General features: G+C 37.7%; 1 protein-coding gene across 1 annotated transcript; it reads left to right on the top strand.

The window, feature by feature from the left end:
- Window positions 1-7845: 7845 nt before the first annotated feature.
- On the top strand, window positions 7846-9987 carry LOC106143713 (disintegrin and metalloproteinase domain-containing protein 26A-like). Its single transcript, XM_013351976.1, has one exon. It carries the CDS (start codon window positions 7879-7881, stop codon window positions 9985-9987), a length of 2109 nt encoding a protein of 702 aa, XP_013207430.1. The 5' UTR covers window positions 7846-7878.
- The last annotated feature ends 3608 nt before the right edge of the window (window positions 9988-13595 follow it).

Genomic DNA, 13595 nt, shown 5'->3' with positions numbered 1-13595 from the left:
AAGAAAGCAATCTAAGAGTATACATCACTAAATAAGCCGATGTTTCTCAACATCTGAGAATCAATTAGTACAATATCTCTCTATACCACTCCTTGGCAGATAGCCAAAGGGCTCTACATCTTCCTACAGAGATACTTGCTCATACAAATTTCTGTTACTCTATTCATAGTAGCCAGCAATTAGATACAGCCTAAACGTGCAACAGTTGCTGAATCAATAATGATAAAAATGACATTTTATCATGTACAACTTTTGCTCTAAAAGTTGTTATTTTCACATTGTAACCATATTTTATGGTATAACTCACAGTGCATTAACTGAAGTCAAATTGGCACATATACCATGGAAGGTAACAAAGAGCACAATGATTCTCTCCTCAGAGAACCACCAGAAGGAAGAAGCATGCTGAAGTTAAACATTCCTTAGCAACACAAGAGGTGATGTGGCTATGACGACATCATGTTATTGAGTTTCTGAACTCCAAATATGCCAGGCCATAAACTTATGTTATTTAATGCAATCACTTTGCATTGCTAATTGTGAAAAATATTCAGGAGTAAAGAACACCAGATTAAATTTTCGCTGTTAAGAAACAAGTTGTTATGACGTCTAGATGAAAAAGATGCAAAAATCCAAAGGGGAACATAGTGCAGATAAAAAAAAAATATATAAGAAGGAAGGATCAAGAAAGAACACTAATACGCACCAAGGCTCAAGATGTAGCAAATTTATTTAGCAACTAATTATAAATACTTTGAAAGTTCATTTTATTTGAGTTGATATAGGCAAGATTAATTTAAAAAAACAGACATGATATGCTGGTTAGAATGTACCTAATGGGAAAGAGTTATTAATTGTTAGTGGGAGTACAAGCTAGGAAGCCACTCTGCAAATCAGTGTGGATACTCCTCAAAATAGGAAAATAAATTTATCTTAACTATAGCTGTACGACTCTTAAGTTCATACCTAAGGGACTCTATAGCTTGCTATATTGATAATTATGATACTTATTTTTAGCTGATTTATTGATAACGGAAATGGTAAACAGCACAGATGACCATCAGTTGATGAAAAGATAATGAAAATATGGTAATTATACACAGTGGTATGTTATTCAGCTGTTAAGAAAAATGTAATTAGAAGGTATATTTATAAAAACAATCATGATGCAGAAGGTGAGTGAACCAGACCAAGAAAGACAAGCATTACATGTTTCTCTTAAAAGTGAATTCTGCCATTTACAGACTAGATATGTGTTTCAATTATAATACACTCAGAGGATAAGTGACAATATGTGACAATAAGGGGCAATATGGATCTGCCCAGGAGGCATCTATAGAATATAGAGTTAAAAATGAATAAAGGGGAAATTAGAACAAGAGGAATGATGGAGTTGGTTATAGCAGGACAGGGTAAAGCTACAAATATGGAAATGGATAACTATTAATGAGGCCATTAGAAATGACACATGAAAACTTACTATTACAAAAGCATCCTAATATATACATATATATATATATATGTATATATTAGGATATATATATATATATTTGAAGTGGAATCATAATTACAGTGTAGATGCCTATGCCCCAACTAAATACCTTATGTCACCAAATACAATGTCTACTTCACAGAAAGGACTACATCTTCCTGAATTGTTGACCAAGTGGTCTTATGGTCCCCCAGTCACTACAGATATTGTCAATGTTATTAGTTACCCACTGCAACTAATGATGATGATAGCACATACTTATGGCCTATAACATGGGGAAATTCAGATGATAGTAAACTAGAGACTTCACCCATACCAAAAAAATTCATGTTCATTCCATTAAAAGTGGCATATATTCTTGGAGAACAGAGAAGTAATCACCAGCTTTCCCCAGTTTTACCAAAGCTATGCTAACATACTTATATGTAACATAACTGTATTAATGACTTGCCTAAAGATGTGCACACTGACACACTAGGGGAAATATGGAAATATTAGTGAGAATGTTCTCAGATTCACCAAGCCCCCTTTGATTAGGTTTACGTTACACTCCATGATATGGAACTCAAACTTGATATTGTTTATGTTTAGACTAACCAAGTCATGTGGTATAGGTAGAACACCTACAACCATTATTGCACTTGAGGACCATTGAATAAAATGACTTCTGATGATATATTGCTCTACCTGTAGATCAGAGACTCCCACAATTCTCACCAAAGGAGCTTCTTCAAGTAATGGATAGTAAATAAGGCAGAGACCAAAGCTGAACAACCACTGTCTAGGGGCCAGCCTCCCGCGCACAGGACTTTGATAGTAATCCATGTAGCCAGTGAAGCTAGACGCGTCTATCTGAAGAGGGCTAGGGAAAAAGGCACTAACAAACTCTCTTGGTGACTTCCTTCTTCATTCTCTCTTTTTCCTTATTCATTCTCTCCTCTCATGCTGCTTTACAGCTTTTATACCCCAACAGACTCTCCCAGGTAGTGCAAGAGTCAACATGGTTGCATTCCATTTCTCAAGTAAATGGTTATAGGGAAAAACGTGTTTTTTCATCTCCCTCACATAACTAAACATTATATGTATTACAGGTGAAAAATGTGTTATCCCAAGAACCCACATACATTTTTACCTAACCAACTTATAAAAGATTAACTGTGTGGACAAGCAAGATGCTCTTCTCAGATCTTTTACTGGCAGCCTGCATTTTGCAGTTACAAAGAAGGGGCCAATTACTTTATTACTTATCTTGAAAGGTAATCTTATGAGGAATCTTAAAGGAATCACAAACCTAAACTTTTATATATGAAAAAGAATCAGTCAGCTCTACTTTAAATCTTCAGGGTGCATATCCATTCATTAATAGTTTTTTTTTTTTTGTACCCAGGAGATTGAGGGCGAAATGGGTATAAGGAATTAATCATCACCTTTGGTCATCAACCAAATCTAGCAAGGAGAGTCCATCAGCCAGTAATAATTGAACTGCTTTGTTCTTGTTCTCGACCTTAGAGAGTTCCACATTCAGTTGGGTGCCTTTCTGAAACTTTAAATTGTCTTCTTGGATTTTTCACCTCAAAGGTATCTAACAAAAACCTCTTAGTCCAACTTTGTTATTTTCAAAGTTTTGTTTTATTGTAACGCACAGTGAATGCATTTCCAGACATTAATGTTAAAAGAATTTAAACTAACTAAGCTACTAGGATTCAACTGTTAGTCATTAACTTGAACTACAATCTATACAGCTCTTTAGGTGAGACTCACAGACTCTGGCTGTGAAACATATCTTTGTATTTATTTTTATTTATCAAAACTCTGTATAAGTTTTCATTATTATTATCAAATTAGATAGTACAGCTCAGGGAGGAGTCATCTTCTTGAGAATCTGCAGGTAAAAATGTCCAGTAGAACAGGATGTTTCCAGGAGATAAACAGACTATATTACAGGCAGTGGAGATATCCCTATGTCCCCTCACACCGTGCTAGATACCGGAGAAAGAGAACCGCAGCAGACATGTAAAGGCACAGCAGAAGCAAAAGACATTCCAGGGTCTGCAGTTCCGTGGCCGTGCCTGAACAAGAATGGCCCAGCAGAGGATTCCCTTTTGCTGGGCTGACAACTTCATTTCCATCCTGCTGCTCCTCCAGCATGACCAGTAGCACTGAACAATATGCAGAAAGTGAGATAGTTTGGAGTTCGCAGTCATAAATGGGATTTTTTTTAACAAAACTCTGCTCTCAAGGCTCACAGATTATTGTGGAAAGGGGAATGGAAAGATTCTAAAAGCCAGAGATGATGGATGATTACAAAAGCAGCATTTTCCTGATGTAATAGGACACACACATTTATGAACTCAATGAAAGGGTGAGAAAAAAAAAAAAACCCGTACAAGCACAATCCAGACAGAATTCAAACATGAGAGAGAAGTGGGCATAAAGTGCCACCCCTAGGAAACATGGTGAAAATATATTGTATGGGGGGAAAAAACCCTCACCACCCCCCTTCAAAATAAAGATGTTTTAAAAATGTCACTCCTAGCTAGAAGTTATTCTCAAGTGATAATTGCTAGGAAATGAAAATTTGATTTTCTTCAGTGGAGTGAAACTAGATATATCAACTTCACTCACTCATTTGTGGGCAGAAACAATGATCACATAAAATCAATAGACATTAATTGGACTTCAGATGTCTTGGTGTCTTCTTTCTCTTGGGAATGGGGCTATTTTCTTTTAAGACAGAGAAAGATTATGAAGTTGAGTGGGATGGAAGGAGACATGGATCTGGGAGTAGTTGCACAATGAGAAAAAATGTAATTAAATATAAAGTAATAAATTCTCAAAGGAAACAAGAATAAAAAAGTATGAGGGTAGATGATTGATAAGTCACCAAGCTCCCAGACTTTACCAATCATAATCAGTAAATAAACACGTTCGCACTATTTCTTCTCATCAACATATAAGATACAGTGAACAGTAAATAACAGAGAGACCTAAACTGAAGAATATGTAGAAAGTGGGAGACTTAGGAGTGCTCAGCCCTAAATGGGATGACTTGATTGAACCTGTCTCCTGAAGGCTCAGAGATCCTTCTGGAAACATGAATAAAAAGATTCTATGAGAGAGAGGTGATAGATGACATTATTGAAGTAGCTTTTTCCAGATAAAATAGGACAGACTCGCTCACAGAAAGGGTGAGAAAAAGACCTGTGTAAACTCAACCCAGACAGAATTCCAATACGAAGAACTGGGCACAAAGTCCAACTCCTGATAAACATGATCAAAATAGGTCATATCAAAAAACTTACAAAATGTGTTTTTAAAACCCCACTCCAAGCCTCATAGTTATTTGCAAGAGAAAGTTGCCTGGAGACAAAAACAATCAATGTCTTCAATGGAGTGGCATGGGTTAAATCAGCCACACTCACTAGCTCACTCCGCAGCAGCCACAATGGTCACATCTAATACGGCAAGCACAAAGCAGATTCAAGGATTTAGTATCATTTTCTTTGTTTTTCACTTTTGTTGGTTTGCTTTGTTTTGTTTTAAGGGGGGAAAAGAACATGAAGTTAGTTGGGTGGGAAGAGGGGGATGAAGCTGGGAGTAGTCACAGATGAAGGAAAATGTAATCAAATATAAAGTATAAATATAAATTCTCAAAGAAAATAATAATTTTAAAAAATGGAAGGATCACAGAAGCACACAAGTAGGTCGCCCAGTTCCCAAATATTAGAGACCTTAATTAGCGAATAAACATGTTCTGCTCATTTTCCCTCATCAAACTATAAAATGCATAGCTTTCAGAGGGATGTTTTTATCAATTATCAGCTAGTTCACTGCTAAAGAAATTTACCCTACACTGACTGTTCTTCACCCCTCCTAAAATCATTTCAAGCATTACTTTAAGAACTGTTATATGAAATAAACAATGAATCCACATGTGCAGGTGGTCTATGTCGCCACAATACACATTGGCCACAGAAGACACAACTGATAGCAGACACTCATTTTCCTAAGAATATTTTTTCAAGGAGTAGAATTATTCTCTAGAATTTGATCTGCTTTGAGTATTCCTTATTAGAGTCAATACAGAGAAAATAAACGGGAACATGATTACTATGTGAACAAAAATAAGAGTGTTCAGCTGATTTTACAGTGTGTAAGGGAAATCTATAAGTTAGGAAAGGGGATTTATTTACCTTGGAGATCCTGGAGCATAACATATGCTGAGAAGAGAGTGAGACTTAATGAGGTGGAAGAAAAAAAAATCCAAATAGCCTTGGTTGAAGTGGAAGAGGAAATGTCGGGAAGAATCTCATCAGTTGCCAGGTTCTGTTAAATGAGAGACTCCTGTTGCTAGGTTCATGAATCTAGAACTTACTTCATAGGTAACAAATAAAGGATTTATATTCCCTTGTCCATTGTAAAAATGAGTTTTTACAATGTTTTCTGAAAAAGACCATAACCAGAAAGGAACACAGGCATCACTTCACCTGATGGTAAGTTTTCAGAAGATTCTGCAAGGGACAGAAGCACAAATATTTAAGAGGTAACTGCATACATCCATTAATTCCTGGACAATTGTTCATAATTGGGGATGAAATATTTAAAGGAAATGTTTCCTTTAAATATTTTTCCACTCTCTTCTATTTTATAATGGAGATTCTAGTTCTTTGTGTGATTTACTACATCTAAAATGATAGAGCCTGGGCAGTAAATTGGCTAGTTATTGATGATTTGAAGTTCAGGGGAGAAAAAAAATTTAAAAGATGATATCTGAGAGTTAACATGAAATCTGGACAAAAAATATCATTTCTCTAGAGTTCTGGATGCTATAATCATTTTATACAGTAATTTAATAAATGCAAGATTCAGCTTGCTCACTTTTTCTATAAGTTTTGTTTCTTAACTTATCTACTTCAATAGGTTTAGTCATTAATTCTGACATACTTTTCTTGGCACAATCATATCAATGGTGCATTTTTAACACAATTTTTTTCTCTACACCAGAAATACACTTTCTGTAATTATTATCAAATATAAATTGAAGCATTTTTGGATAGTGACCAACATGTCAGGGTTTTAATCATGGTTTCATGAGAGTGTCCTTAAATGTCTTTTATGGTTATTTTTACTTACATAGGCTCTTAGCACTTTATAGTTATGCATATTATTCCTTATCTAATTTTTCAAAATAAAAATACACTAAAGGTGATGGTACCCGAGAAGAGAGATCGCACATTTGGTAAAATCAATGATCCAAGAGCTTACAGACACGAGAATGAATCCCTGAAACCTGTATAAAAAAACAGATCAATGGCCTGTGCTTGCAATGTCAGCAAGGAGAAAGCAGAAATAGGCAGTTTGCTAAGACCTGCTGCCCAGACATTCTTCCCTCTTTAATGAACACCATGCCTGTGACCAACTCTGTGTCAAAGGCCAAGGTGGTTGCAGCCTAAGAAATGATTTCCAAGGCCATTTCTTAGCTTCTATAAACACAGACACACATACACACAAATACACGTTACATATGCGTATATATGCACACATGCTTATATAAATACAAGCAAACCAAAAACAAACCAATAAAAATATTAAACTTTAGAATGAACTGCACAAAGAAGATAAATATCCTCTGAGGTCTCACTAGCCAAGATGAACTGTGCTGTCCAAACATATTTTGGCATCCACACGGGATTCTTATTCACACTTTTGTACACACTCATGTGCAACAATATTTTTAAAAATGGAAAATACAAATGAGAGTAACTTTTAGCCTGAGAGAAGTGTCTGCCACCTTGAAAGAAGAAGGAGAGAAAAGAGCTTACAAATGTACTTAATGAGCAAGACAGTGTTTGAAGAGGGTTACAAATTTTATATATATATATATGGAAAAACAATCTTATTTGTTCAGCTAAGGAAGTCCACAGTTGCTGTTGAGGAAAGGTTGAAAATTAGAACATTCAGAAATAATGTGAAAATGAGAGCAAGTTATTTAAAATTGTGAGTATGTTCTAAGAACTAGGAGAGTATTAGAAACGTATTTGTACAGGGGCAAAGTGTATTCTACCACAATTAAAGAAAATTACCCAAACACAGTGTTGCGAGACCTTAGAACAAAGACTAATTGATTTTAGCCAGTTCTCTGATCTTTTGTTCTCTAAGCTGACTTCATCCTGATTTACATATGGCTGGGGCTGCCCTTCTTTTCTGTTTCTTTTAGTTCTGCTGGTCTGATGGATCAACTCTGCCAGAAGACATACCACAAAGGGCCAACGCTGCACACAACCAGACCAACTGAGGACTAGGAGAGCAGGGTTTTCTCCTGTTCCTCCTTTGTTCTCCAATAGGACATAGTGACTGTGGATGAAGTCCTGGTCCATGATAAGATTATGGTCCTTCAGTTCTGCCTGTGGATGCTGCAATTTCTTCCTGCATGGTCACCAACTGTACATGCTAAGTACAGTAGCCCTCCTGAAGTAGTGATACCCGTGAGGGTCACTGATCCTGGGAGACATAATAGTTCTCTAGGGTGGCTGTCCTATGGCCTGCGCTTTGGAGGAGAGAGACACATTCTCACCATGAAACCCATGACAAACTTAATATCCAGAAACTTCCTACTGTTCACGTACACTGACCAAGGTGATCTCCTTGCAGAGCAGCCTTTTGTGAAGAATGACTGCTACTACCACGGCTATGTGGACAGAGACCCAGAATCCATGGTCATTATTAATACCTGTTTGGGGAGTTTGCAAGGCATGTTTGAGATAAATGGCACAGCTTATGAAATTGTCCCCAAGAGCTCGACTTCAACATTTGAACACCTGACTTACAAAATGGACAGCGAAGGCTCAGAATCATTTCCCATGAGATGTGCGTTAACAGAAGAGGAAAGTTCACGACAAAGGAAACTTCAAGAAAATAATGATGATTCTCTTATGCAAAGCCAATATGAGAACTGGTGGACCCACCACAAATATCTTGAATATTATGTGGTGATAGATAATAAACAATATGTTCATAGAAACCATAATACCACAGCTTGTATTCATGATATTTTGCAAATGATCAATGGAATAAATGGTTATTATCTTCAAATAGATATTGAAGTTATTTTAACCACACTTCAAGTGTGGAGTAAACAAAATCATGTTGATGTAGAAGGAGATATTTATAATGTCCTAGACAATTTCTGCAACTGGAAGAATAAAAACATTGGCAATCAAATTAGGCATGATATCATACATCTTTTTCCCAGGCAAGGGTATGATATGTATTTAGGGCTAGCTCATGTAGGTACAGTTTGTAGAGCTGATAATTGTGCTGTTAACAGTTTCATGTCTGATTCAACGGCAGACATGGCATTCATCATCGCACATGAGATGGGTCACAATTTGGGTATGCTTCATGATGACAGTGAATGCACTTGTGGGAGACTAAGCTGCATAATGGCCCCAGCAAAATCCAATTCCAATAAATTCAGCAACTGCAGTTATGAGCAGCTCTATGAAACGATTACCAGAAGAACCTGTTTATACAACATTCCAGATGAAGTCGTCAGCACAAACCTGACCTGGTGCGGGAACAGTCTGGTGGAGGAAGGAGAGCAGTGTGACTGTGGCTCCTCTGAAGCCTGTAAAAGAGATCCATGTTGTAGTGACGACTGTGTTTTCAAACGTGGTGCTGAGTGCGCTTTTGGACTTTGTTGTAGAAGTTGCAAGTTCATACCAGCAGGCACCATGTGTAGAAGACAAAACAATGAATGTGACCTTCCAGAGTGGTGCAATGGAACTTCAGCTGAGTGTCCAGAAGACATGTACGTAGCAGATGGAAATCTTTGCCATGACGGTGGTTATTGCTATAAAAGGGCATGTCACAAACATGAGGCACACTGTCAGATGATTTTTGGCAAGGGAGCCAGGAGTGCAAATGATACTTGCTACATGGAAATGAACAAACGGGGTGACCGTTTTGGTAACTGTGGTAACAATAGCTATAACTACATACGATGTAATAGCAGTGATGTACTCTGTGGACGAATTCAGTGTGAGAACGTGATGGAGCTTCCCCGGAGGAGAAAACATGAAACAGTGCATTGGACTCGCTTCAATAATGCTACCTGCTGGACTGTGGACTATCATTTTGGAATAACCATAGCTGACATCGGAGCAGTGAGAGATGGCACGCCCTGTGGTCCCAACCATATGTGCATTGACAGGAAGTGTGTCAATAAGTCTGTTTTGTTAAGTAACTGTTCAGCATTCCGATGCAATCTGAAAGGAGTGTGTAACAATAAATATCACTGCCATTGTGATGTCGACTGGGAGCCACCAGACTGTCTCCAAAATGGCTTTGGAGGTAGTATAGACAGTGGGCCTCCTCCACGGAGATTAACAAATTCCAACTGGGGTAAATATTCGCTAGCTTTTTTACTTCTTTTTGTGGTTGTGTTACTTTCTATAACTGGCATAATTAGAAGGGTGCAATATTCCTTAAACTGAAACCGCAAGCAGAGCCACAACCAGACCCTTCATCCGGTGCCAAAATTTCACCTGAAGAGCAAGACCCCAACCTTAAATATTTACTTGCACTAAAGGTAAAAAGAAAACATGAAGGAAGTAATAAAAAATACTTATCCTATAAGAATTCCTTCGTGTATTGGCATGTAGACTTCTGAACATAGGAATATCATTATGTATGTGTGCCTGAAATCCAGGCCATAAGTTCTGAAGACTTCCCTTGTTTGAATACCAAAAGCATTCACCACCAAATAAAATGAGATCCTATCATATTTCTACTTTTCTTTAGTTTAAGCAATTTTTTTTTTTTTTTGCTTTGCTTGTGATTGAATTGATGTCTGTCATCCACTCGCTTAGGTCCAACCTATGGGACTCTGTTTGTGTTTCTTTGCATTTGGTTTCTCTGAGCTCTAAACCCCTTACCCTTTCCATCCTGCTTTATCCCATAGAGAGAAGGCACCTCCAAATTTTATTTCCTCATGACATAGTCCGTCCGCAAAAAACCTGTCCCTAGGAGGGCCAGAGTAAGATTGGAAACCTGCGAGAATGTTTGGAGACTCTCATCATGGGAGAGCAATAGTTTCTGCTCTCACATGATGCTCTCAGTATTTCTCACTCCGCTGGACATTGTAACACAGTTCTCAGAACTGCCCAACAACGTATCTGTCCTGGTTACGTCCTGTAATGAAACACCATGACCAAAACAACATGGAAAAGGAGTTTATTTGGCTTTATACTTCCTTATCACTCTCCATCATTTCATGAGGTCAGGACAGGAACTTAAACAGGGCAGGAACCTGGAGCCAGGAGCTGATGCAGAGCGCATTGAAGGGCTGCCACTTGCTTGCTTGCTCCTCCTGACTTGCTCGGCCTGTTTTCTTATAGAACCGAGGATCAGCAGTTCACCATCCACAATGGCCAACCCCCTCCTTAGCAACCGATCACTACACAAGAAAAGGTCCTACATTTTCTAGATTTCCTACAGCTCGATCTTACAGGGGCATTTTCTCAGTGAAGGTGTCCTCCGCTCACGTGCCTCCACCTTGTGTCAGGTTGACAAAAATCTAGCTAACCTAATACCATCGTCTTGCCTAGAGATTTAGCACAATGATGAAACATCACAACTCTAATTATGATCTCAGGTCTATAGAAATTCCAGTAGCAAAGTCTGTCCTTGGAGATTATCCTCCCTCCGCCATGAAACAGCCTTCAAAACTTTAGACACCTATCCAGACCTTCTGCCCTTTGATAACCAGTCCTAGTGCAGAGAGCTTTTGTCAGCAAAGACATGAACGTTTCTGATTATGGAATAGCGGTACACTTTAGTCTTATCTGAAATCGGAATTTTTGTCATTTCCCTTTACAAATATGGGAAGAGAATTTAAGCTTAGATATTATTTTCTTAAAATCTCTAACAGAAAACAATAGATCCCAACACTCAATTCTGAATCAACTTTGTTTGGCTATAAAATGAGATCAAGAAGATATTCTCAAATTTGTGTTGGAATAAATAAATATAAGTAAATCCTATTTTCTTACAAAACGAAATTTAAGTCCCCTATTAAAGTTTAAAAAACAAATTTTAAAATCAGAAAGGAATCCTTTTCTCAAAACAGTGACTGGGGCTAATCTCACCTCCCAGACTGTATTGTAGTCATGTTTTAGGCTTCTTCAAATACCACCCTATCTGCACACATTGGCAGCGGAATTCTCAATAAAAACTTTGAAAACCAGAAGAACCTGGAATCAATAAAATTCAAGTCCTAAAACACTGGGATTGCCTATCTAGAATAGTATATGCAGCAAAATGACTTTCTATGACTGAAGGAGAAAGATTTTCTATTACATAAACAGCTAAGGAGGTTAGATCCAACAAATCAAACAGTATTTGGAGCAAAAGAAAGAAATGAGCATAGCATAGAGGTTGCACCACTAAGAACACAATCAACATCATCCACCAGCTGGTCTGAGAGCATCTCTTAGCAGTCCTTATGGCCTACATATGATCACAAAGGAGGATCTTAGTGAATTCATTCCGTTTAAAGGAATCCCTGAAGCGACTGAATCCTTTACTTCCTAAGATTAACAAACTGCTTTGGTGAATGGAATGTTTTATCTCCGCATAGAAAAGCCTATGGTTCCACCTCCCTTTCAACATCTTGGGTCTGAGCAAGACTCCCTCTCAGATCATCTTCGATCATTCCATCTTCGCTCCCTCCGTCTTAGAAGATTCCTTTCAACAACGTTTTCTTTAAAATATTCATGCAACGTTCATCAGGACAGAAGGTGTATAATAAGGGGTGTCTGCTGTGCCTTCAACTGGCTAACATTATACTGATTTTATAAAAATACTTTGGAAGCTTTCTACTGATTTTCTTTATGTGGAATATTGTTTAAAGTATTGATATTAGTTCTTGTAGGGATTTGAGTAAGAAATCTGCCCCCCCCCCATAGTCTTGTACATTCATTCGAACACTTGGTTCCCATGTGGTGGAGGTGCTTGGGAAAGTTTAGGAACTGTAACCATGCTGGAGAAAATACGTTGCAGGAGGCAGGTGTTGAGTTTTTAAAAGCCGCCTGCGGTTTCCAGTCATTGTCCATCCTTTAGCTTTGGGATTCAGGATGTAAGTACTCAGGTTTATGGTCCTACTCTCTCATGCTTGCCTTTTGCTGTCATGCTGTTGCCAGCATTATGGACTCTAATCCTCTAAAAACCGGAGCCAGAATCTACTCTTTCTTCTTCAGGTTGTCTTGTTCCGTTTATTTCATCACACTCCCAGAACAATGACACATGCAGTTATTTGTTTGGGAGAATTCTTCAATGAATTCACCTTGACTTTAGTTACTTGGTTTTTCTTTTCTCCTAAAGTGTTTTAATTTTATTATATATACAAGGATTTCACACTTGTATATAACATAATTTAATCAGGTTTACGCCCTTCAACTTCTTCTACACCTCTCTAAAAATTCTCTCTCATGACACCAAGTACTGTTTTTGAAAAGCACTGAGTCATTTTGGTACCATATGTGTGGATGTACAACAACCCACTGGAGTATAAAGAACTTACCAGAAGCATTATGTTGGAACAAAATGTCTTTCTTGCTGCTCAGTAATCATCAAGAGTCAATAGCTAATCCACTGTGGGTAGAATTCCAGGCACTCTGCCATTTATGCAGTAATTGCATCTGACTTGACATTGTGCAGGTCTTCACGTACGATCACACCCACTATATGTCAGCCCTTTCTGATCGGAAGGCAATGTTAGAGCAGACCTCTCAAAACTCTGACTTTTATAATCTATAGTATGCTTCACCTTTACTGATGTGGAAGAGAAAATCTAAATAACCTTGGTTGAAGTGGTAAGGAGCTATTGGGGAGAATCTCACCAAGACCAGTATAAAATAGGGCTCTCGGCTATAATCAAACTTCATCCTCTCCTGAACTTTTAAAGATGATTTTACTAAATGAAGAGTGTTGAAATTATAATGATTTTTAAAGACAGAACGTAGAAAAATATATAAATTAACCTGCAAAAATTCCAAAATCAAGGATGAGGTAGGATTAAGGGATGAGTAATTTTTTTTAATTC

Source organism: Microtus ochrogaster, linkage group LG7_11 (genome assembly GCF_000317375.1).
Source record: "Microtus ochrogaster isolate Prairie Vole_2 linkage group LG7_11, MicOch1.0, whole genome shotgun sequence".
Taxonomy (NCBI): Eukaryota; Metazoa; Chordata; class Mammalia; order Rodentia; family Cricetidae; genus Microtus; species Microtus ochrogaster.
Note: the sequence above shows the minus strand (reverse complement) of the source record. Positions and strands in the feature narration are given on the sequence as shown.